Source organism: Colossoma macropomum, unplaced genomic scaffold (genome assembly GCF_904425465.1).
Source record: "Colossoma macropomum unplaced genomic scaffold, Colossoma_macropomum, whole genome shotgun sequence".
Classification (NCBI taxonomy): Eukaryota; Metazoa; Chordata; class Actinopteri; order Characiformes; family Serrasalmidae; genus Colossoma; species Colossoma macropomum.
This window is the reverse complement of record NW_023494804.1, coordinates 16,873,292-16,899,724: the sequence shown is the minus strand read 5'-3', so window position 1 is coordinate 16,899,724 and position 26,433 is coordinate 16,873,292. Positions and strand designations below refer to the sequence as shown.

At 37.4% G+C, this 26,433-nt stretch overlaps 1 protein-coding gene across 1 annotated transcript in view; it reads right to left on the bottom strand.

Moving 5' to 3' along the window:
• The window catches only part of pstpip2 (proline-serine-threonine phosphatase interacting protein 2), a 41,388-nt gene that overhangs the window by 5,531 nt on the left and 9,424 nt on the right, over nucleotides 1–26,433 (bottom strand). The window contains exons 3-11 of the mRNA XM_036595306.1: nucleotides 25,839–25,913; nucleotides 21,419–21,453; nucleotides 21,098–21,204; nucleotides 20,219–20,281; nucleotides 9,973–10,071; nucleotides 3,877–3,922; nucleotides 3,703–3,782; nucleotides 2,204–2,302; nucleotides 348–444 (exon numbers count right to left, since the gene is read on the bottom strand). Coding sequence (XP_036451199.1) covers nucleotides 348–444; nucleotides 2,204–2,302; nucleotides 3,703–3,782; nucleotides 3,877–3,922; nucleotides 9,973–10,071; nucleotides 20,219–20,281; nucleotides 21,098–21,204; nucleotides 21,419–21,453; nucleotides 25,839–25,913 — 701 coding nt within the window. The remainder of the gene's footprint in view (nucleotides 1–347; nucleotides 445–2,203; nucleotides 2,303–3,702; nucleotides 3,783–3,876; nucleotides 3,923–9,972; nucleotides 10,072–20,218; nucleotides 20,282–21,097; nucleotides 21,205–21,418; nucleotides 21,454–25,838; nucleotides 25,914–26,433) is intronic.

The window sequence follows — 26,433 nt, the reverse complement described above, 5'->3', positions numbered from 1 at the left end:
TATGATAGAAACGAGGGATGAGAAAAAAAACAACAAACAGGTGAGTGTGGGTAAGACCAACACTGAAATCATGCTTGAGGGCCTGCACTGACACAGTATATGCGAAACTGTGTCTCTCTGTTAAGCAGAAGTACAGTAGATGGGCAAGCAATTTTTCACCCCATTTATTCCAATAATTCAGAATTTAACCAAGATTGTATGAAAAACTGCAGGACGAGTTAGCAGACAAAAATCTTGCAAAAAAAAGAAAAAAGAATGATCATAATTGAAATGGAAAAGCCAAGTGCCCCCAAACTTTTGACGGGCAGCTTGCATACTCGGCTGCATTTGTTTAGTGCATGTGTCACCTGGCGGTTTGTCTCCGGTTCTCCTCAGGTTGATGAAGTGCTCGATGTCCTCCTGAATGTCGCACTGCTCCAGAGACTTCCTTACTTCCTCGTAGAGCTACAGCCAAAACAAGCACACAGAGAACCAACACATACCAACTCTACATATTTAGAGCTTTAGAGGAATGCTCTCTGGCAGGAGGACTGTATTTATCAGACATATTAAAAGACTGTAAAAGGAAATCTACTGCTAGCAACACAAACTAAAAATACATGCTCTGCAGACACTTTGAGTATCAGGCTGCGTTAAAGGCCTTTTTTATTCCCTGTAGTAAAGAGGAATGGCAGAAAATGTAGTCAGTGAATGTAGCAACAGGGCTCAGTACGAGTCAGAGCAATGTGACTTATAATCTTTGTTGGTCAAAGGACAAAAAGTGTTATTTGCAAAAGTAGGGTACCCAAATGACATGTTTTGTTGATTTTCTAGGTGAAAATAAGACACTTCTGCACATTTTAATGTACAACTACTGTTTATTTGCTGAATTTAACATACTGGGAAAAAATAAAGTGAAGCCTGTGCAAAAGTTATGGCAAGTATTATATTTTATTATTTTCTAATATGCTAAAATCAGCTAATAAATACAACCCAAATTACAAAAAAGTTGGGATGCTGTGCTAGTTTTGAAATTGAAATGTTTTCTTATTCTTATTTGATACGGGAGTTTAGCTGCTCAACAGTTTGAGGTCTTCTTTGTCATTTTTTTCATTTCATAATGTGCTAAATATTTTCAGTGGTGACAGGTCTGGACTGCAGGCAGGTCAGTTTAGCACTAGGACTCTTTTAATACAGAGCAAGGCTGTTGTGATACGTGCAGAATGTGGTTAAGCATTGTCTTGCTGAAATAAGCAAGGCCTTCCCATATGTCACCAAAACCTGTATTTATCATTCAGCATTAATGGTGCCTTCACAGATGTGCATGTCACCCATGCTATGTGCACTAATGCACCCCTATACTATCATGAATACTGGCTTTTGTGCACTGTGCACTGATAACAAGCTGAGTGGTCTTTAGCCCAGAGGACACAGTGTCCATCATTTCCAAAAAGAATTTTAAATGTTGATTTGTCGGACCACAGGACACTTTTCCACTTCCCCTCAGTCCATTTTAAATGAGCTTGGGCCCAAGGTGGCAGCATTTCTGGATCCTGTTTATATATGGTTTCTTCTTTGCATTTTAGAGTTTTAACTTGCATTTGTGGATACATCAATGAACGGTGTTCATAGATTGTGGTTTTTATACTCAATCATGTTACTGACCTGTCGCCAATCAATCACCAGGTGTTTTTTTAGCATTACACAACTTTACCAGTCTTTTGTTGCCCCTGTCCCAACTTTTTTAGAACATGTTGTTGGCATAAAATTCAAAATGGGTATATATTTTTCAAAAAACAAAAGAATTTCTCAGTTTGATATGTCGTCTTTGTACTATTTTCAATAAAATGTAGGGTTTAAATGATTTGCACATCATTGCATTTTGTTTTTATTTACATGTTGCACAGCATCCCAACTTTTTTTGAAATGGGGTTGTAGATAAAGTTCACATCGGTAGAGGATGTGTTAACTTACTGTCACCTAAAAAATCATCTAGAAAATCAACAAACCTTGTCATTAAGAAGACTATATACGGGTTGCTTTATGTGACATCACAAAACACTATTTAAAACAGGCTGTTTTTAAAGTCCACATATGACCTGGAGAATAAGTGTCACGTTTTACATAAAGAAAAGTGAAGAAAATGTGTTTTTTTATGTTATGGGCTCTTTAAATCTCTTAAAATAGTTTTAATTTTGATGCTGATGTGAGTTTGTGTAGTTACCTCGTCACTGGTCACACACTGCTGCGAGAGATGGTTCAGGTGAGTCCACACAACGTTCCTTAAAGTATTGATCCGCTCCGCTTCCTGTTTTTCGAACATCTGGGCAAACAGCACAGCACCAAACACAACCACATACTTTTAAAATAATTTAATAAGCTTTATCTAACATTATAATACCCTCTACATTTAGTTTACATATGGAGGACATATGTAAATTGTATCATTACAAGGCACACTGGTTCTGGAACGCAGCAACATTCCGGTATTATATATATACAATCATTTAAAAGTTACTGCAGGGAAACACAAGCTGAATTTGTTTTGCATTTCAAGAATGCAGTTCACTACAACGAATAAAGTGATGCTTTAAAAGAGCTTTTATGGAGCTTTTGATACAAATATTGTCATAGATACTGTATGCATGTAAATATATATAGATGATTCTACTGAACTGGATCAAAGTCAGAGCTAAAACACATTCTGAACTTTTAACTGATCTTAGACTTCAGACTAAATTCATTTTGCTTTGAGTGACTCTACACCTTAATCATGTTAATTTTATTAAAACTAATGATTAAACATTTCCTTTTGCCACATGAAAACGTGGGGCAGCATTTTTTTAAATAAAATGTTTTATTTGAAAAATTAAACTTAATCTAAATCTTTCAACTTCACTTTAAAGGAAATTAAAAAGATCTTTAAAAAAAGCAACAATTAAATAAAAATATTATAAACAGACGATTGATGATGATTTTGTGTATAGTTAGCTTATTACTACCTCTATTAATGCCTGGAATTTAAACAGATCCTAATCCATGTAAATATTTAAGGTCTTAATTCTTCATTCTTTTTTTGGCTGCATGTATTCTGTGTGTAGCTGTCTGATATTTCTCTTTTTTCAGGAATCCACAATATAGTAGTTCTAAAATTGAGAAAAATGTAATGTAAATAAAGCAGTTTAATATTTTGGATTGTCAGTTTTCTCTCTGGGGTGGCTGACGATATTTTTTGTGTCGGTTCTGAAAAAAGTCAGTCTGGGGTTTTGTTACAGTGATGCACTGGTTTAATGTGTATAGGCTGTATTGTCTATTTATGTAAGCAAAAATTTCACTGAGGCATTTTCTTGTTCATGCATAAAGTGATTCTGATTGTGAGGATGAAGAGTTTTGGATCTGTGTTAAACTGCTCTGACACAAAACCTGACTTATTTCATCACCTTATTACTAATTATTATAAGTGCTGTGGCCTTTTCAGACTCACAAGCTCCAACAGGATATAATATTATTTCCCAATCCACCACTAAACACAGTCGGATTCCATACTGTAACATCAGACTCAGCCTGCAGTTACAGAAGCACTTCATTTAACATAGAACGGTCACGTAAATAAACTTCCACAAAAAGGATTTGGGGTTATCATTTATTTGTATTTGGAACTAACCGCTGTGGTTGTGTGTGTGTGTGTGCGTATGTGTGTGTGTGTGTGTGTGTGTGTCTCACCTCACAGGCTTTAACATGCTCGTTCAGCCACTCCTCTCTGATCTTCCCCAACGCACACACATTCTGATTATACAGTCTGTCTGTTGGTCAAATAACAGATCAAATATGATATTTTACGGTGTATTAGATTTAGTTGATATTATTTCTTTATGTTTTCTTACAAGCTTTTCTCACCTGCTTCATCCGCTGACTGCTTAGCCTGCTGAGCTTTAGCATAGAGCTAAAAAAAGAGAGAGAGATCAATAGATAAACAGACAGACAGACAGATAGATTGATGGATGGACAGATGAAGAGTGAGTTAGAGAGAGAGTGAGAGAGAAAGGAAGAGACAGTGAGATGATTAATCCTGTATGACATTACTGTGTATATTTGTAACAGGCCTCTGCGTGTGTGATTAGGTTGCTACACTGCGTTTCTTTAGCTGTCAGTTTAGCAGGTCGAATCATTTCCTGCTGTCTGATTAAATGAGACAAAAGGCTTCAGTAGCAGAACAAGATGTATTTGGTGGTCGAAGTAGGGGACCTTCAGCCACTCCTTCAAACACACAGAGAGAGAGAGAGAGAGAGAGAGAGAGGGAGAGAGAGAGAGAGAGAGAGAGAGAAGAAGAAAAAGAGAGGACACAGTGCACGAGAGAAAGAGTGTGCACCCATGCAATTAGCGGGCATAGGAATGTGGGAGTGCTCTAATTTTCTGTAAAAAAGTAAATATAGTGCACTGTTAAAAATCATTTTGAACCTAAAAATGTAGGTAAAAAATTCATCGAGCATCAAAACGTTTACAGCTGTCGTGCATGTAACATTCTGTTAACTCAAAATTTAGAGTACAATATTACTGAAGTTGACATGCAATTCAGTTTTTACAGTGTATGTAAAAATCACTGATTTGAGACAGAGCCCGATGTTGTATGTGAAAAAATATACCTGAATATACAAACTATTGTAGGCAGACTGGTCGAGACAGATTTCTAACAATGTTTACCAGGACACAGAACGACCAACATGAAATGCTTTTTTTGGTGTGATCTTTTATATTTATATTGTATATATAAATATCGTTTTCATGTTTGGTTTTGGGCAAGAATGACTGGAATAGCTTTTATACAACCCCATTTGCAAAAAAGTTGGGACACAGTGCAGAATGTACATAAAAATAGAACGCAATGATGTGCAAATCATGTAAACCATATATTTAAATGGAAATATTACAAAGACAACATACCAAATGTTAAAACTGAGAACTTTTATTGTTTTTTGAAACATATTTGCCCATTTTGAATTTGATGCCAATGACATGTTTCAAAAAAGTTGGGATGGGGGCATGTTTACCACTGTGTTTCATCACCTCTTCTTTTCACAACACTCTGTACGTGTGCTGTAGACTGCTGTAGTTCTGAAAGTGAAATATTTTCCTGTTCTTGCTTGATACAGGATTCAGCTGCTTAACAGTTCAGGGTCTCCTTTGTCGTATTTTTCATTTTATAATGTGCCAAATGTTTTCAGTGGTGACAGGTCTGGACTGCAGGCAGGCCAGTTTAGCACCAAGATCTTTTAATACGGAGTCATGCTGCTATAATACATACAGAATGTGGTTTGGCATCATCTTGCTGAAATAATCAAGGTCTTCCCTGAAAAGGACGTTGTCTGGATGGCAGCACATGTTGCCATGCATATCATTCAACATTAATGGTGCCTTCAAAGATGTGCACGTCACCCATGCCATGTGCACTAATGCATCCCTATACCATCATGAATACTGGCTTTAGAACTGAGCACTGATAACGAGCTGAGTGGTCTTTAGCCTGGAGGACACAGTGTCCATGATTTCCAAAAAAGAATTTCAAATGTTGATTTGTTGGACCACAGAACACTTTTCTACTTCCCCTCAGTCCATTTTAAATGAGCTCGGGCCCAGAAGGCGGCGGCGTTTCTGGATCCTGTTTATATGTGATTTCTTTTTTAGAGTTTGTGTTTTTAATGCAGTGTCGCTTGAGAGCCCAAAGATCACGGCCAGCAAATACTGCTTTTTGGCCTTGTCTCTTGCATACAGAGATTTCTCCAGATTCTCTGAATCTATTAATGATATTATATACTGTAGTTGATGAAAAATGTGAACCCCTCCTCATCTTTACTTCTGAAAGACTTTATAGCCAATCATGTTACTGACCTGTTGCCAATTAACCACCCAGTGTTTTTAGCTTTACCCAACTTTACCAGTCTTTTGTTGCCTCGTTCCACCTTTTTTAAATGTGTTATTGGCATCAAATTCAAAATGGGTATATGTTATTCAAAAAACAATAAACTTTCTCAGTTTCAACATTTGATATATTGTCTTTATACTATTTTCAACTAAATATAGGGTTTAAATGTTTTGCACATCATTGCATTTTGTTTTTATTTACATTTTGCACAGCACTCCAACTTTTTTGGAAATGGGGTTGTATATAAAAATAAAATAAAAAGAATAAAAGTAAAACTACATTTAAAATGTTTGGTTAGTAGGAGATTTGAGAGGTGACGTGTAGAAGAGACTGATGGTGTGAGACAGAGGAAATGTGCGGATAACTCTAATTATGGCATTAATGGGGAGACACCTGTTTTTCACAATTTCTTGCAGTTTCTGTCACAAATAATGTTTACACACAGTAAGTAAGTCTGCATTTTCATTTATATAATATATTTTTTAGCCTATACGAGTGCATACTGAGACTATTTACAGCCAAGATGGTAAAATGGATATAAAATGCTGTGGCTCCCAAAGTGGTTTGATTTTTGTTGAAGAGACAAAGTGGCTCTTCTTAATATTTGGGTTGTGACCCCTGACCTGGCCTGTTGAGTCCTGTGTACAGTGCAAGATAACTGCAGATACTATAAGGATCACTTTTTAAGGTATGGATTGAGTCAAAGAACTGTAGAAATATCAGGTTCAGCTCAACCTTTTCAATTGTTGCCAAATTAACCTGAATGTAATTTTGTAACAGCCAGTCTGTAAAGCACTTTGTAATCTCGATGGCTGAAATCGTCTGGGGGACAATTTCCCAGAACAATTCTGCCAAAAGCCCAGCCAGCGGCCCCTGGTCTGAAGTATGCTTCTTTTGGTGCAGCACTGGAGCTACAAGGCTAATGTGTCTAACAAGTAATGGACACTTCTATCTCACTAGTTAGCATGGTGCTAACTGCATTCCTAAATCATCACACACTCGCCTCAGTCCATGTGGAGGTGTTCAGTATCTCTAATAGACTTGATTATGTGGTTTCTGACACTGTATGACTCACTGTTACCTATAAAAACAAAAGAACAAAGCTAAAAACGGTAGCAGCAGTTTCCAGGATGTAAAACCAGGGTGGGGGCCCACAGTGAAAAGTACAACTAGATTTCTCAGTCAGTTCACCCAGTCAAGGGTTACAACGCAGACCGAATCACAGCACAAGTTTCTCCATAATCAAACAGTTAAGATGTAAACAGAGTCATTCAGAGTGGTCTGGTGTGAAATGCTCCATTCTGGAGAAACTTACTGAGTCAAAATTGTTCACAGTGGTGGTGATAGGAACCAGACGTCCACCTCTAAAAGCTCCCTCACAGAAGGTTATTACATGAAATGGTTATAAATACACAACATTCCATATAAAACTCAGAAGACACGTGTAGGTTCATTAGTGGTTTTAGATAGTAAATAAAATGTCTATAGTTGTGTTGTAGTCATGGTGACCCCGGTTCCTCTCACCACCACTGTAAAGAAATCCAAACCATTTCACATTAAACCACTCTGAATTACTCTCAAAAACTAAATTACACAGATATTTTATAAAATGGTTGGAATTCCCCTTTAAAAGCAATGCTAAAAATATCTAAAGATTAGTAGTTGCACGTTTTTCAGTATTGGTATCAGAAAAAATGAAGAATGGGCACATTTAAATAAATTAAATATGTGTAAATTAATAATGTTAATGTATAATTAATGTGAGGCCTAGGCCTGAGACAGTATGGTCATAGCATGGTGTGTCTGTGAGTGATAAGTGCCATGTGTCTAGTCTGTTCTGGAGTCTCGTTTGGTGGCTGCCAAAGCTGAAAACCCAGCAGCACAAAAATACTATTTCACATTGGCATCGAGTGTGGTGACTTTTGGCCCATGTCCAGCTGCTCCAGAGCGTCCCATTCTATTGATGAATGCTTCTCTACGGAGATTATGCAAGCTGTGTCAGCAATGAGTGACCTTAAAGTAGCTAAACTTACTCATTTGGACCATCTGGACACTTTTGGACACATAGTGTATTAAAAAAAAGCAACAACTTCTTCACTCCCATTACATACAGGCATGAGGTCACACAAAGAGGTGACATAAGTCCTGTTTGGAGGGGTTCTGAGGTAATTTCCTCTTTAATTTTATAGGAAAAAAAGTTTGCTAGCTGCTAATTGCTGTACTTGGTTTCCTAGCATGCGTATTAGAGACTCTCCCATAGAAATTAAACACTTTCTGAATCACAACATGAAAAATGGACGCTTTTGAAGCAGCAGTTACAGACTGGCACCTTAGGCACTATTTAAAGTGGAACGGAAAAATTTGAACAAGAAGCTGGTGAATGAGAAGCTGACTTCAGCCTCATACATTTTACAAAAACTATTCCACTTTTGAGGAAGTTTCCTGCTGGAGATGCGAGAAAAGCAGCTGTAGAATAGTTAAAGCTTAAAGCAGAACAAAGTAAGTCTGCATTTTCATTTATATAGTATATTTTTTAGCCTATACGAGTGCATACTGAGACATATTTACAGCCAAGATGGTAAAATGGATATAAAATGCTGTGGCTCCCAAAGTGGTTTGATTTTTGTTGAAGAGACAAAGTGGCTCTTCTTAATATTTGGGTTGTGACCCCTGACCTGGCCTGTTGAGTCCTGTGTACAGTGCAAGATAACTGCAGATACTATAAGGATCACTTTTTAAGGTATGGATTGAGTCAAAGAACTGTAGAAATATCAGGTTCAGCTCAACCTTTTCAATTGTTGCCAAATTAACCTGAATGTAATTTTGTAACAGCCAGTCTGTAAAGCACTTTGTAATCTCGATGGCTGAACTGTACTCTGTTTGTTTCTAGCTGATTTTAGCGTTTTCAGCTGTTTTGCCATCACTGCAGTCGACCTGAGTTATCATGGTAACAGGAGATTCAGAATCTGATGTGACAAATTTTTGTGCAGCTATAGCGATAATTTTTGCTACACTTTCGCTACAGGCTTCAGGCAATCCGCACAAAATTTTAACCATAGGACGCGGCTGTTGATGGGGCTAGTGGCATTTGTCTCCAAATTATTGATGTGGTTGTGTAAGGTTGATTGTTGGTTACACTTAAACTTACTTTTTGTTGATCTTTTTTGTCTATTTGCGGCTTTCTGGCACATGATTAAATGCAGTGTCAAAAAGTAACTAAAAAGTAGCCACTAATTTTTCTGGTACAGTAGACAAAGTAGCTAGCAGCTAATTTTTCAGTAGCTATCCCAACCCTGACTGTATATATATATATATATATATATATATATATATATATATATATATAGATGACTAATAAAACAAGCTGGTATTGATGATTTGCAGTTTTTTTAGTAGATATACCAGCAAAACCATGGCTGATAAAATGCCGATAACCAGCAATAGTTTAGGTCAAAGCATCAGCAGGATGTGAAGCCACAACCTCCTGATAATAGGGCAAAACTTTTGTGCTTTAACAAATCCAATATGAGGTCCCCCTTGACCTCACCCCTCGCCATTATTTAACATGGCCAAAGTTTTATTACACACTTCTATAACCTAAGAATAGCTCAACCTGTTACTGAATAACAAGCCTTAGTATGTAATAAGCCTGAGATTTTAAGAGGTTAACAAGGTATAATACAACTGCAGTTTTCAAGGTTTCAGCAATCCGGTCAAATGTTTTGTTATTGTTTTGACACGTTTTGTTAAATCTCTAATAAATGAAAAAAATGAACACATCTTCTGGCAAAAGTTATCGCACATTTTTATTTTCCCAGTATGATAAACTCAGTAAATAAACATAATGAATACATAAATATAATATAAACAGCATTATAATTTGCATAAAACACCATATTTAAGTGTGTTCTCTGAAGAGGATGTGTTCACCTCTCTTCACTAGGGTGACCATATTCGGTTTTCAAAAAAAAAAAAGAGGTCAGTGGGAGCAGGAGGGCTTACGGTCACTTCCTGCACTGTTAAAAGCTGCGTGTGGTGTCAGAATGAGAGAGTCAGATATGAGTCTGGTTTACCTTCTCCTGCTGTTTGGTGTTGCTGGTGGTGGCACTTCTGTTCATCGCCTGTTCCGCTTCTTCTTTATCACGACACTTCTGTTCATACGTCTTCTTAGACTGAGAACACAGCAGAGTGAAGGAGAGCAGCGTGAGGTCCAGCCAGAACAAAATCATACTGTCATTTTATCGACTTATACTTCACTGAAACGAAGGGAGAAACTGTGTAGAAAGTACAGATTCTAAACTTTCAGTCCAAAATCACACTTGTGCTTTAAGTAGAAGAGGAGATATTTTATTATGAATTGATTTTGATGTAAAGTTTTTGCTTTGAGGGAAAAGACGTGATCATTGCTTTCTCACTTCACATCTTGTTTTCTTGCTGGTTCTGAGGCCATAAGCAAGAGTTAGCAAAATGAATTTAGGCTGCAGTGGGTGTCAGCACTGGCTCACTGTATAATGGCTTATTCTAAACGCAACTTGCCAATGAAAAAACCATCCACATGAAATATAAACCAGCAAATTGCTGGGCAAGAGACGACCACCGATCAGGATATGATAGTAGTTCTGTGTTCACGAAAAGGGAACATGAAACGTGACGTCACACAAGTTCACATTTTTCTGACAGACACAGAACACCTTATACTCAGAGGAAGTGTGGCACAAACTCAAATATAAATTAAATATCTGACACATAAATTCAGCCAGTACATCAACACCGCTACATGATGACTTACCAATTATTAAAATACCCCTAAAGTCATAAATTAAAACACATAAACCTCCATGTTGAAAAATAAATTGTTAAATATATTTATGTATTATTGTTTTGCTCAAAAAACTTGTTAAAATGTTGCCTCAACACTCATTAGGAAGGCAAAGATCTATGAATATGCACACTATGCAAATCATAAATGCCCCCTTGCTAGCCCCATTACTAAACCCTGACCCCTGTCACTATGCTACAAAGTTCAGTAAAGAAAAGTCTGTCTACTCAATAGCCATCTTGGCAATGCTGCTGGGGATTGATTTCCACTCATGCAAGACCTGACTTCTACATTTTTGAATAGGGACAGACCTGAAAACTTGAAACTGAAGGTGAAATACTGTTTCTAACATACTAACATATTTGAAATTGCTGATAAAATGTGACAAAAACATCATAAACAGTTTGTAGAGTTTGGCTCAATACGCACAAAAATCTTGTTTTTTTGGGTTCTTCTGGCTACTGTGTTTGCGCTGAATGGCTCTTTTTGTTGAAGGGTGGGATTTTCTCTGTAAACAGACGCCATGTTGAGCGTTACGATCTTCCCCATTCATTTAACAACCAGTGAGCGTCTCCTTCTCCGTCTCTGATGTCTTTATAATTTCTCTGTTTACAATGAACAGATGACAAAGAGCAGAAACAGAAATAATCTCCCTCTGTAACTTTAATAATCAGAAAGATTCTGTCCTTGTCGCTCTGACAGCAGCCACTCGACTTCACTCGCTCAGATTTGAGTCTTTATTCTCGGGCTGTCACGAACATGAAGTTTTAGATGACGTTTAACAGTCATATAAATAATTGCGATTAACGATTTAATTGTCTTTTCTTGTTCACTCTTCGCATTTATAGAAACGTACTGCCAAAAGTGGCCAAATTGGCTTATTAGCCACCTTAATTTCTTGCTATGTTTGCTATGTAACTAACGCCGGTACTGTCGAATTGGCACAGTTATTTAGAATCATATGTAGTCAGGCAAAGCTTAGATTTTCCTAGTATGCCTCCTAAAAACAATAGAATTAGCTACATATCAACAAGTTAACAAACATTGCTTAGCACTGCCCTCTAAAAATGTCAGAGCACCAAGTTAGAACTTTTTTGTTCCCAAAGTCCCATTATTCATCTCAGTGAATGAACAGCTTTCTTTTATTTGCATTTTTTTGCACATTTTGTTTGTTGCACCTCAATATTGTTGTGAAATCTAATGCGGAAAACAGCAAATGCAATCATCTTCAATAATTGTGATTAGGCTATTGTTTGGTAATTGTGACAGGCCTACTTTATCCTCTAAATGCAGGTTTACACTGTGCGACAATCGTCAAAATAATGTTGTTGCAGATAAAAATCCCAATTTGTGAAAGAACTTTTTGATTAAAATTGGTGGTTTTTGAGTGTTTAATGTGATGCTGCTCCATAGCCGACCAATTTCCTGCCTCTGTGACCAAAGACAGCCTGCGAGAAAGTTCAGTGGCAGGAATTTTGGTCAAAAACTTCACAGTGTGACCACGTCTACGACGCATGACTAAAAACAAGAACTGATGTGCAGCATAACTGAATTGGCACAGTCTGCAGTCTGGAGTTTGGCCAAGTAGTTATTTGCAGCATCATGTGCAGGGTGTCATTCAGTGAAAGTGCAACACTGCTATAATCACACAGTGTAGAACGGGCTTAAACTTGCCTCAGTGCAGGTGGTTTAACCATCTCGCTGAGATAACATTAGCCTCTGCTGCTAACAAGGTTATGAATTTAAAGTAGCTGAAACCAACAGCTCCACTCACAAAAACTCAGGTTTAGATCTGAGTTTTTATCCTCTGAAAAAACTGTTTCATGCTAAGCTACTGCAGTAGCATGCTACCTGCTACTTAACCAGTGCCAGGTGTCAGTGAGAGGCGGCATGAGGCCAGTGGCTGAGTCCCGATCGACTACCAGGCCTTGTCTCACGTCTAGAGGCGCAGCTGCTGGACCTCACCTACCGTTAGGCCCCAGTGGGACGTATGGGCTTAGGCAATAGGGGTTGGAGCAACATCTCTCCAGTGCTTGTGCCGTCTCTAAAGACACCCGTCAGCACCTGGCACACCCTCTCAGTAGCATATTTTAGTATACTGGGCCACGATAGGTCCAAATTCGTTTGTGATGAATGAAGCTTTCCTGCTACACAGCACCCCACGACTCACTTTCTTCTGGATGTGCTGAGAAAAGTTTTTAATGAAAAATGTGAGCTTTAATCTCAAGAAGCCATGCAAGAGGTGTTAACCTTTTAAAAAAAACTGCAGGGGGTCTTTAACCATGCTGCCACATGAAGTCTCAATTAACCCTTTTTCATGCTGGCAATAAAACGCAAATTCTGTCCATTTTGTCTAGTTTTTACAGTCTGACAGTAAAAACTGTAGAACTATGTATTTTTTTCTTCAATTATGCTGATACACTTTATGCTGATGGAAAAGTGTGTGATGTACTAAACCAGATGCTAACATTTCAGCATTTACAAATGTTTTGTTATGGTGTTTAAAAGCTGTGTTGACTGCATTAGTTATACAGGATTGTCTGATATGAGGAAAGCTGCAGTTGTCTGTTTTATCTCGGAGGTTTGAATAGTTTTTCACAGCAGGCTGCTCATTACTCATTAGCAGCTCAATACAGAGTCACAACATTTCACACGCAGAGAGACAACAGAGAGATTCCTAGTTCATCTGATAACAGAGTTAGAGTGAACAACTGTTTTATTTTATTATATTAATTAAACATATTATAATATTATTATTACCTGCGGAATGGCCGCTAGTCATATGTTTTTGTTGATTTTCTAAGTGAAAATCACTTATAACTTAACAAATCCTCTACAGAGAACATATTTCTGTACATTATAATACACAATTACTGTTTAATTTCAGATTTTAACATACTGGACAAAAAATAAAACAAATAAACACTAATTGTGCATTAAAAGGTTCTCTGAGGAAGTGTGTTCTCTGTAGAGGATGTGTTAACTTTTGCAAAGGTTATGGCACATTTTATATATTATACATCATACACTACATTTTGCACAAAAAAAGAAACATATTTAAGTACGTTCCCTGCAGAGATGTGCAGACCATTTAAACCCTATATTTAATTGAAAATAGTATAAAATAACATATCAAATGTTAAAACCAAGAAATTTGATTGTTTTATGATTGTTTTATTTGATGCCAACAATATGTTCCAAAAGGCTGGTAAAGTTGTGTAATGCTTAAAACAACACCTGGTGGTTAATTGGCAACAGATCAGTAACCTGACTGTGTAAAAAAGAGCATCTCAGACAGGCTGAGTCTTTCAGAAGTAAAGATGAGGAGGGTTCACCACTCTATGAAAGACTACACAATCAAATAGTGCAACAACTCAAGAATAACATTTCTCAACATAAAACAGCACCGAACTTTTGCTTTTCATCATCTACGGTACATAATAACATCAAAAGATTCAGAGAATCTGGAGAAATCTCTGTATGCAAGGGACACGGCCAAAAGCCAGTGTTTGCTGGCAGCATTTGGGCCTTCAGGCAGCACTGCATTAAAAACAGACATGATTCTCTAGTGGAAATCACTGCATGGGCTCAGAAACAGTTCTGAAAACCACCGTCTGTGAAAATAGTTTGTCGCTGTATCCACAAATGCAAGTTAAAACTCTAAAACACAAAGAAGAAACCATGTATAAACAGGATCCAGAAATGTTGCCGCCTTCTCTGCGCCAAAGCTCATTTAAAATGGACTGAGGGGAAGTGGAAAAGTGTCTTGTCAGCCAACAAATCAAAATTTGAAATTCTTTTTGGAAATCATGGAATCATGTGTCCTCCAGGATAAAGACCACTCAGCTTGTTATCAGTGCACAGTTCAAAAGCCAGTATTCATGATGGTATAGAGGTGCATTAGTGCACATGGCATGGGTGATGTGCACATCTGTGAAGGCACCATTAATGCTGAACAATAGATACATGTTCTGGCATCATATGCTGCCATTCAGACGACATCTTTTTCAGAGAAGGCCTTGCTTATTTCACCAAGACAATGTCAAACCACATTCTGCATGTATTTCAACAGCACTGCTCCATATTAAAAAAGTCCGGGTGCTAAACTGACCTGCCTGCAGTCCAGACCCGTCACCCACTGAAAACACTTGGTGCATATGAGATGAAAAATACGACAAAAGCGACCCTGAACAGCTTGAGCAATTTGAACAGCTGAAATTCTGTATCAAACAAGAACAGGCAAAGATTTCACTTTCAGAACTACAGCTGTGTCTCCTCAGTTACCAAATGCTTACAGAGTGTGGCTAAAAGAAGAGGTGATGCAGCACAGTAGTAAACGTGCCCCCATCCCAACTTTTTTGGAACGTGTTGTTGCCATGAAATTCAAAATGGGCATATATTTTTCAAAAACAATAAAATTTCTCAGTTTCAACATCTGATATGTTGTCTTTGTAGTATTTTCCTTTAAAAATATGGTTTACATGATTTGCATATCATTGCATTCTATTTATATTTACATTCTGCACAGCGTCCCAACTTTTTTGGAAATGGGGTTGTATTTATACGCATAACGCATAATTTGACCTGTTCAAACCTTTGCATATGACTTTTTGTTTGTATACTGAGTATTCTACCATGGCTTTGAACATGGCTCAGCCAATCAGATTTTAGAATCAGATGTTTGTTTATAATCACTACACTGAGTCCCATGGTAAAACTAATCCAGCCTCAGCAGGGCTTTAATTCTCCATAAACGTCTCTCATGGCCTTGGCTGCTTCCTCTGGATGTTTTATTAAACCTGAACATGTGATTGCAGGAACAGAGCAGCTCAGACAGCATCAGATCAGCGCTGTCACTTCCCTTTACCTCTGTGTAAATCAGTTACAGATATTCACTTCCCCTATAGTTCTCTTTTACTCCACACAGCAGCCTGTGTGAGTTACAGAACATGACAGTTCCTGTTGTTTTGTCTTCAGCACAATTGATTTAAAGTTTAATTTTTGCATTTTATATACACTGCATGGCTGAAAGTATGTGGACACCTGACCATCACACCTATATGAGCTTGTTGGATGTCCCACTCCAAAACCATGGGCATTAATATAAAGCTGGTCCACTCTTCTGGGAAGCTTTCTACAAGTCTGTGGGAATTTGTGCCCATTCAGTCAGAAAAACAGTTGTGAGGTCAGATACTGATGCTGGACAAGAGAGCCTGGCTCACAATCAGTGTTCCAGTTCATCCCAAGGGTGTTTGATGAGGTTGAGGTCAGGGCTCTGTGCCGGCCACTGGAGTTCCTCCACACCAAACTCATCAAACCATGTTTTTATGGAGCTCGCATTGTGCACAGGGGCTCAGTCATGCTGGAACGGGAAAGGGTTCTACCCCAAACTGCTGACACAAAGCTGGAAGCATAAAATTGTGTAAAATGTCTTTGTGTGCGGTAGCTAACATCACTCTTCACTGGAACTAAGGGGCCGAGCTTAAACCTTTGGCCATGTAGTGTAAAAAGCTATTTATCTGGCCATAATTGCTTGTTTGCAGTAAATGCTTACATTGTAATACGTACATAATATTTACTAATTTTATATATTTTACAGGTTTTGTTTCAATCATTTTCCAAACCTCTTCTCAAGGAAGCCCAGTTTTATTTGTAGTTATCATCCTATACCTGGTTTCAAGAAATTCTTGTAACTTTTTACTGTATTTATTATTTGTACTGGGATAGCATCAGCCAAGCAACGTCTTAGCAATAACCTGGGATAGCATAGTAATGGCCAAGCAACACCTTAGCAACCACCTGGGATAGCACAGCAATGGCCTAGCAACACCTTAGCAACCACGTAACAACCACCACTAAAGTCTTAACAACAAGCCGGAATATCACAGCAACACCTCAGCAATTTAAACTGTTGTACAAACCCAATTAAGTTATCAAAAACCATCAACGGTGTTCTGCAAATGCTTTAACTTTTGAAGTGTTGCTAACTGACTTTGTTAAGCCAACTTAAAGTTTATTCACAAACTTTCACTTTTTAGTTATTATTTACAGCTTCCTTATGTTCTGTTTATCTGAAATTGTGAAGCTTTTTTTAGCATGAGCAGATTAGAATCATCTTCTACATTTATCTGCAATTAGATTGGTTTTATATTAAAGAAAACAGTGATTCGAGACCTAAATAGTCATTCTAAACGTCAGAACAGTAGTGTAATAATATTATAATAAGACATCTATGTTTAATAAAAATTGTTTTATTAAAATGCAAACTTAAAAATTTTTTGTACTTTGACCTCAGATAGGAGAATGTTGTAGAAATAAAATGAAATTTAAATAAATAAAAGAATACATTTCCATATGAACTTTTCCAGCTGAGTGTCGTTTGCAACATCAGCGCAACGGACAAATGCTAAAAAAAGAGAGTTGATTCCATCATAAAGAACAGAAAACCAGCATGACCTTAGACAGTTTACCACATCATACAAACCGCTGATGAACCTCAAGGATGGAAAGGCTGGGCTGAAACTGCTGAACACATGAAAAAGCCTTTAGAGGTCTGAGACAAACTCTTACGGACAGATGAATGAATATTATTAAACTGGTCATGTGACGGCTGACAGCAACAGCACAACAAATTCTGAAGTGAACAGAAGCATCATAACAGATTTAACTAACAGCCTCAAAAACAGCCTGAATGATGCTTCACTTTGGAGCAGGACAATGACCTCAATGACCCCAAAAACCCCACTGACCCCCATGCTGCTACAGTAACTGGTAAATGGCCCTCCAAACTGAGGTTTTTCAGAGGCACACTCCAATAAGAGTGTTATGAGATAAAAGGAAAAACGGCAAGATAGCTGCGCGAGCGACCAAAGAAACCCACAAATGTGAGTATTTTCTCCGTTAAAAAATTATGATAACCATTGTATTGTCTTAGTTTAATGTCGTTTAATGTATTATGGTCGTTTTCTTCGAAACAAGCAGAAAAAATCGCTGATAGTATGCTAATGTTTCGGTAGCTAGCTAGCTAACTTTCCCGTTCCACCTTAAATAGTCCAGCAGTTCTGATGCCTGAAGCGCAAAATGTAACTGCTGCACCATTCAAGGTGAAACAGGAAAATTCAAACAAGAAGCTGGCGAATGAGAATCTGACTTCAGCTTCATGTCACTGAAGAATTAGCGGTGGGTGATAATAAAACCTGTCGCATCCCCCCTCTTTGAAAACATATGATGCCCTTAATGTAACCTAAGCCCAGCAGTGAGGTTGCTGAACTTTTCCCTTCTCTGCTATCACTGAAGACGGGCTGGGTCGCCTACTGAGCACCGCTAATAGCCTGTTAATGAAAAAGAGTTGTCCCATTTCGTAGGGGAGGATTTTAACCACTACCCCTTGTAACTCAGTTCCAAGAGGTTAGGGTGACAATTGAAAACAAGGGGTAGAGGTAAAAGGAAGAAAAGGGATTGGGCCAAAGCATCCAACAGGACTTAATAAAATAAAATGAATAACATCTTTTTGCATTAACTTGTGTTAAACCGTAAAAATGTTTTTCTGTAAAGTTATTTTTTTGGAAACATGCAGTTTTGTTTCAACAGTGACAATGTACACATGTATACCACCACTGTTGAAACAACAGTAGCCATTAACAATAGTTTTGAAGTAGGACAAATGGAGCACCTCATGTTGGAAAAGACGTCATCTGAAGGCCCTTTAACTGACATCTGTGGCGTCTTTCTCCAGTAACCCATTTCAACACGACAGGTGGTGAGGCTTAGTAGTTCTTGATATGTTTTGGAATGGTCTGCTAGTTCTTGGTATAATTTGGTAAGTTTTAGTATGGTTTGGTAGTTCTTAGTATAATGTGGTAGTTTTTGGTAAGGTTTGGTAGTTTCTGGTATGGTTTGGTAGTTCTTCATATGGTTTGTTAGATCTTGTTATTGTTTAGTAGTTCTTGGTATGGTCTGGTAGTTCTTGGTGTGGTTTGGGAGATCTTGTTTTCGTTTGGTAGTTTTTGGCACGGTTTGGTAGATGTGGGTATGGTTTGGTAGATCTTGTTATTGTTTGGTAGTTTTTGGTATGGTTTGATAGTTCTTGGTATGGTTTAGTAGTTCCTAATATAGTTTGGTAGTTCTTGGTGTGGTTTGGGAGATCTTGTTATCATTTGGTAGTTTATGGCATGGTTTGGTAGTTCCTGGATGGTTTAATAGTTCTTAATATACTTTAGTAGTTATTGGTATGGTTTGGGAGATCTTGTTATCATTTAGTAGTTTTTGGTATGGTTTGGTAGTTCTTAATATACTTTAGTAGTTCTTGGTATAGTTTGGTATTTTTTGGTATGGTTTGGTAATCCTTATCATTATAGATGGAATACAATTGTCAATCTGCTCAAGCCTAGACAGCGCTCACACCATCATCAGAACACCAGCTAAGGGAACATCTTTTGGAAGAATGGTGTACCAACCATCCAGTACAGTTGCAGAGATGATCAATGCCAAGCTGCATTGAAGCCATGTCAGTGTCACTGCTGTGCTAAGAATGATTCATTACCTAAATAATATCTAGTCAGCGGTGGTCCTGTTGTGGTCACTTGTGATTCATGAATGCAGTAGAGGGGGGTGATAAAGTGTACATTAACACTCTGGTGCTACATACCACGTGTTTTTGATTAAATGGGAATATCGCTTCCTTCAGTTGACTGTTCATACTCAGCGCACTCTTTAGTAAGCAAAGAGAATAATTACAGATTTTTCTCACCCAGCGTACCATCTTTTCCAACCACTTCCTTCTGGAAGATGCAATAGATCTAAGACAACAGTTTCAATAAGAGCTTTTTTCCTATCACAGTGAGGTTTCTGAGTAGTGTACATCATTATAGTGTGTCTGTAATATTTCCAGCCTTTGTAAGAATGCACAGATTAAATTACTGTGTACTTTGCCATGATTCTCCTTTACTAAACGTTGTATAATGTATTGTATATTGTTCCTGTATATGTATTACATTGTATGTTTATGTATATTGTGCTACAACACAGTTAAATTACATCTTGATGCACCGGATACAATTACCACTGATTTATCATATGGCAATACAAAGCAAGAGAAAAAAAGAGACAATCGTATATGTAGTGTTTCCAATATTCTGTCAAAAATAATTTCAAATTAAAGCTGATATTCTGCACTTTACCCTCACAGTCACTGTAATTTCAAGTCCAGTGTTCTGAAGTACAGAGATCCCAAAGACCACGTCACTGTCCGAACACTTGCGCACTGCATTGTCTCTCATAGGAAGTGATATGTGGTGAAAGCTGAAAGTGGAAGTGCTGAATATAGAGTCTGACTGACAGTCAGAACATCACAAACCAAAAAGGGAAAAAATCTTTGCATTCTTCTTCTTCTTTTCTGCATTATTTCTGCATATTCTCCTTTTATCACCTTTCATCTGCTGGCCGATAACAAAGCGCCGCTGCTGTTTCACGTAAAAAAGTTAAACTGAATGAATGTTTACCTCCATGGTTTTCTTATAGTTTGTCGCCTTCTGTTTGTGCAGCACGTCCATCTGCTGCTCCACCTGCAGAACCACACACAGCTGTTCTTACGTTCCAGACAATGACGTCTAACTCACAGCTCATTGGAACAAGAGGAGAAACTGTACCTAAAGTGCAGAGCTTAAAATACATCTTTTACCTTCATACATGTTTTTATCAAACAAACAAAAAAAACAGAAAAGCAGCACCTACTGATACAGAACGCACATGAAATTTAAATACACAACTATGCTATGAATTATTTGTACTGTAAGAAAGAGACAGAAAAAGGGAGAAAGAATGAAAGAAAAAGAAATAGAAAAGGAAAGGGAGAAGGAAAGAGAGTGAATGAGAAAGAGAGAAAAAAGAGAAAGTGAGAGAGAGGAATAGAAAAAGAAAGAAAAAGAGAAAGGAAAGAGAATGGAAGAGAGAGAAAGAAAGAAAGAAAGAAAGAAAGAAAGAAAGAAAGAAAGAAGGGGAATGTAAAAAGAGATAAAGAAAGAAAAAAGGGACACAGAAATGGAGAAAGCGAGAGAGAGACAGAGAGAGAGAGAGAGGGAGAAAAAGAAAAAAGGAGAGACAGAGAAAAAGGGAGCAAAAGTAAAGAGAAATAGAGAAAGAAAGAAAGAAAGAATGAGAAATAGAGAGAACGAGAAAAGAAAAAAGAAAAAGGAGCAACAAAGGGAGAAAAACAAAGAGAGTGAGAAAGAGATAGAAGGGGGACAGAGAGAGAGAGAGATAGAGAAAGCGAGAGAGAGACAGAGAGAGAGAGAGAGAGAGAAGAGCAAATAAACACTGTCCAGGTAATCAGCTTGTCAGATCCCTTCAACATTTGTTTATTTGTTTGTTGATTTGTTTACCTTCTTTCTTGTTTCTTTCTGTTTCTCTCTGAACTCCTCTAACTTCTTTGCCTCGTCCCTCATGGTCTGAGCCAGGTGCAGGTGAGACAGACTCACCTGTTCAGTCTCTATAAAACACAAACACACATGCGCACATTTTCTCTGAGCACTCGTTTTATTTCAGATTCCATCATTCACTCTTCACACTGTGCATTCAGCGCTACATGGCTCAGTAAAACCAATGACAGGTGACACACACAGACTCTTTCACCATAAGGGAAGACGACAAAACACTCCGGTACTCAATACAGTTTCACAATTTCCACCAAAGCTTCTACTTACGCAGCTTGAAGACATCAAGCGACCTCTTCAGCGTGCTGCAAACAGACAAAAAACAACACTCACTCATCAGACACTCACTTCACTGCACATGACATCCACTCATGAATGTGTGTTTCCCAAAGCACACGGGAAAAAGACTGTTAAAGTGACACTATTGTCTGTTCTGGATTATGGTGATGTGATATTTAGATAAGCAGATAAGCTGCTCTATAGGACAGGAGTCACAACCCAACTGTTAAAAAGAGCCATTTTGTCCTTTCAGCAAAAATAAAACCACCTTGGGAGCCACAACATTTTATTTCCATTTATCTTGGCTGTAAATATGTCTCAATATGTGCTAGTGTACTAGCACAGGCTAAAATATATATGATATAAACGCTTTAGCCACTTTTCTCGCATCTCCAGCAGGAAACTTTTTCTCAAAAGTACAACAGTTTCTTGTAAAAGGCCTCTCAATGTTCAACTTTTTATGAGGCTGAATTCAGCTTCTCATTCGCAAGCTTCTTGTTTGAATTTTCTCGTTCCACCTTAAATGGTGCCTGAGGCGTTAGAATGTAACTGCTGCACCATTTAAGGTGGAATGGGAAAATTTGAACAAGAAGCTGGCGAATGAGAATCTGACTTCAGCTTCACAACTTAGTGTTTGACAGTTTCTCATTGCAGATTAAACGTATCAGGAAACCAGCTGGAGTGATTATAAATGTTAGTAAGTCTATTCGTCTCCAAATGATTGATGTTTGTCTTAAATCTTTCTCTTTGCCTTTTTTTTTAGCTACTAGCTAGTTGTCTGAGTTGCTATGGTGACCAGCAGTCTGTTTACCAACCTTCAGGGTTAAAGATTGAATTAGCAGTTCTACATGAAGTCCAGCGTTTAAGACCATTTATTGTTAAAACTGTGTTAAAATGATCAGCAGAGCTTTATTTTACTGCAAAGGAGGATTATTTTATTTTCACATAAAAATCTAATTCTGCTGTGGAGCCACATGTTGCTGACCCCTGGTCTAGACTCTGTATTCCACTCTGCTTTAAGATTCACTACTGTTGACCCTACAGTACCGTCACTGTAGACTGTATAAAAAGGTTGGCTGGTCATCTCTGTCTGTGAGTCTGGAGACACGTTGGCCTCCTTTATATCTACAAAGCTCTTACTGGCCGTTTGCCATCATACATCACAGAAATGCTCACTGTAAATAATGCAGTTTAGCAGACTCATTCCAGTGACTGGATCAGCCTTCAGGTGTCGAGAGCTTTTACTGAACTGGGAAAATCTTTTTTTTTGCAATTTTAACAATTTATTTTCTTATTTGATTGATTTTTACTATTAAATTTACAATTATTTAAGATGATTATTATTATTATTTTTAGTATTTGATACATCTCTGCAATCTATTTTTTTCTATCCGTAAGTTCTGTATTGGCTCAGGTCACCCTCCAATGAAGTTTATTGATTGACTCTGAGTCACTCTCTATCAGCCGCTGACACGATACATTGTTTTTTAATCTATACTGTGATGTTGGTCTTTGCAGTGCAGATATTAAGCTGCAATATGCAAATACAGTCAAATCTGATCATTAAAGAGACAATATCCTACATTTTTCATATACATTTGTGTGGTTTTATGTATCAAAACAGCTGTTACATGACCATTTACCAACCTCTCTTTATCCCTTAGAATTACACAGGCTGTTTATGTTACTGTGAGACTGATATATGTAAATGAGCTCTGTTCTGATTGGCTGCCCTGTCTTGTGCCTTAATAAAAAAGCAGTCCGAGCTGAAACACTCCTCATAACTTCAGTGAGAGTGGGCGGGGCCAAATTGCTGCAGGCTGGACAGGCGGATATATGCAAATGCACAGCATTTTAATGACATCATAAAAGCTGCAAATTCAAAACAGGCTGTTTTAGCAGCTTAGTTTTCTTCTGTGGACTGTATGGACTATGTGAATAGCGTGTTTTGAAATTTTAACAATGTTTACATACAACAACAAAATCTTTTATTCCAAGCCATTTTTTCAATCAGTTTAACTGTCATTCAATTTACTGTTTTATATGTACTGAAAGCCACAAGCCTGAAAAACAATCACAATACTGTTACTTCATCCACATCATGCAGCTCTATTGTCCAAACAGGCTTTGCCAGGCCGAGAAATAGGAGGAAACAGAACTGACCACAAAGTGATGTTGGACATGTGACCACACTAAAAGCATAACAGAAGCTTTCTGTAACAAAAGCCAGTCAATAAACACTTTTATCTCTAAGCCACAGAGCCATTAAAGTGCCATTACAGACCAGCTTAAACGAATAAAGATCATTCATGATTCCATAAAGTATGTACAGTGAAATGACACATATGAAAACAAAGGTTAAAACACACTGTAAATTTAAACATGAGTGTTACAGTTAACCTTCTATTATTAAAGCTATTGCTGTCATTATAACTGTTTTTCTCATTGTTGTGGACCAATTATTTTTACTTTATATTACATATTTCATCTTGTACAACATATTTACTACATTATATGATACTTTTAATGCAACAGTTGCACACTTAGTTAGTAAGGGTGCAATGATTTGAACACAGAGTGCGTGAAATAGGCTATGTTCACATTACAAGCCTCATTGCTCAAATATGATTTTTGCTCAGATCCGATCTCTCTGACATGATGGTTCTCACTCGTTTAGGTAAGTGACTCAAATCTGTCATTAATGTGAAATGTGATTTAAGGTCGCATGGCCACGAATCGGATACATATCCAATCTAGGGCCACATTGAAAAAAGTAGCTCAGGTCAGATTTGAAAAGATTAGATTTGTGTGTCCACACAGCTCTAAAAACATCAGCGTCACATTAAGGCATAAAATTGGATTTGTGCCCCTTCAGCCTGGTAATGTGAACGTAACCAGACCTGAAGCAGCTTGATTTTCTCCTCTCTCTTTAAAAGATGAAAGTTTTAAGTGCTGTTTATCTGATGGGGACAGTTTTGATGTCTACCAGGTCTTCCAGGTGGTTGTTAGGAGCCCCATTTTCTCTGTTCCCTTATCATTTGTTGCCTAATCATTTTTAAACTTCTGTTTTAATCCTAAGTTAAGATCTGACAGGTAAAGATAAGATTTTTTTTCTTTTTCTGTATTACAGAAGCCAATCTTATCTTAATTTAGGAATTTTATCTTATCTCCTGTTAGGATATGTTTAATCGAAGTTGACAGTTAACTGTCAGCTAGCAACCAACGCGCACATCTGAAACCTAAACACGTAATCAAATAATGTTAAAAAATCTAAGTTACAGCTGCTGTTACTGATAAAAAAGGTCAAACAAATATAAAGTATAATAAACTGTAAGTTGTGAATACTGTGAGAGTGCCCCTGCTGTTTATCAGAGCGTCACCACTCCCCAGTTTCAGTCTCCATTTCCCAAACGCTTTAGCCAAATGCGCTGACGTTATTCCTACTAATAAACAGACATGCGTTCAGCTCTGTCTCCTCGTTATTCACCACATCACTGTAATATTTCATTATCAACATTAACACCTGAAGGTAATGAGAGGGACGGTGGAGTTCATGTCTGCAGAGTCTGAGATTTTTAAAATGCAGAGTTACAAATATCTCACAGTGAAAGCAGCGCTTTACAGTATAAATAAATGTAGCGTCATTATGCTAGTAGTGAACTATGCTGCTTAAACAGAAGTTAGTTTATCCTAAAGTTAGGACAGTATTTAGGAGATTTAGTCTAGTTAGGATGTTTGTGTAATACTGTTTTCTTATCTGGAGTTAATGATGAGATTATGAAGTTAGGAACTGTTATTCTGTAATAGTTACTGTCCTAAATAGTTAGGATGTTTTTGGTAATACGGCCCCTGTTTTGAAAACATCACTTTCCTTTGACTTTCTCCTTCTTTATGCAAGTGTTCTTATCTTATAGCTAATCTCCTCACAAACATCTCCTGAAAAATCTATTATTTGTTATTTGTATTTAATGGCTATTTTGACAGGAAATCAAATAAATAAATGAGAGGTGGTCTCTGACTTATGAGCAGTACAGAAGAATCATGACATTTTTAAAAAATAAAATACCAAAGCTCGACTAGTGTCTTGATGAAATTGAAAATTTGAGTCAGAAATTATTAAACAAAATATAAGAAGAATTGATTCACAGTGTAAAGACCATATAGGTCACAGAAAGGTACTGTATAACTGCCTGATAATAAAACTGCAAAGAGAACTACAGCAGCTCTTAGACAGGCTGATCTCAACACTGACAAACCATGTTGTTGTTTTGCTATTATTAGTATTACTGCTGAATATGCTAATATTATGTCGCACACTTATGTTCATGCTGTGTCTGGCGTAGCCAGTGTTAGCATGGCTGTTAGACTGGATTAGATCTTCTGTGTAGACAGCAGTGTCATCAACTCTTACTTCATCTCATTATGGCCGCAAACCTTCTTGGAGAGCCCCAGCAGCTCTTTGGCGTATTTCTCCTCTATTGCAGCTCTAAAAGAGAAAAGAAATCCAAAGGTTAAAGGAAAAACTAAATTCTTTGATCATTTCCTGCTATAAACACGCCTGAGATGGGTAAAGAAAGGAATGTCGTTGACCTGACTCAGGTGTATTTACATTATAAAACTGCAACACCGATTGGCCCATTTCCAAATCATAAACTGCCCGTTTGCTGATAACAGCAATTTTTTTTAAAAGCAAAAATCTGCTGAAACAATCGTGCATCCTTAATATTGACTGTAATAGAAGCAAATCAAATCAAATCACATTTATTGTCACATCACATTTACACAGGTGCTTAGATGAGTGAAAATCTTAGGTGTGTAGCCCACTTGCAGTACTTAAATATACAAGAAATTATATATATATATATATATATATATATATACATATATATATATATATACACACACACACACACACACAGATTAGACTACATATATACACATACTCACAAAATACACTTTAGTATGCACACAGTATTGCATCATTCCAATGTACAGTTTTTGTACAG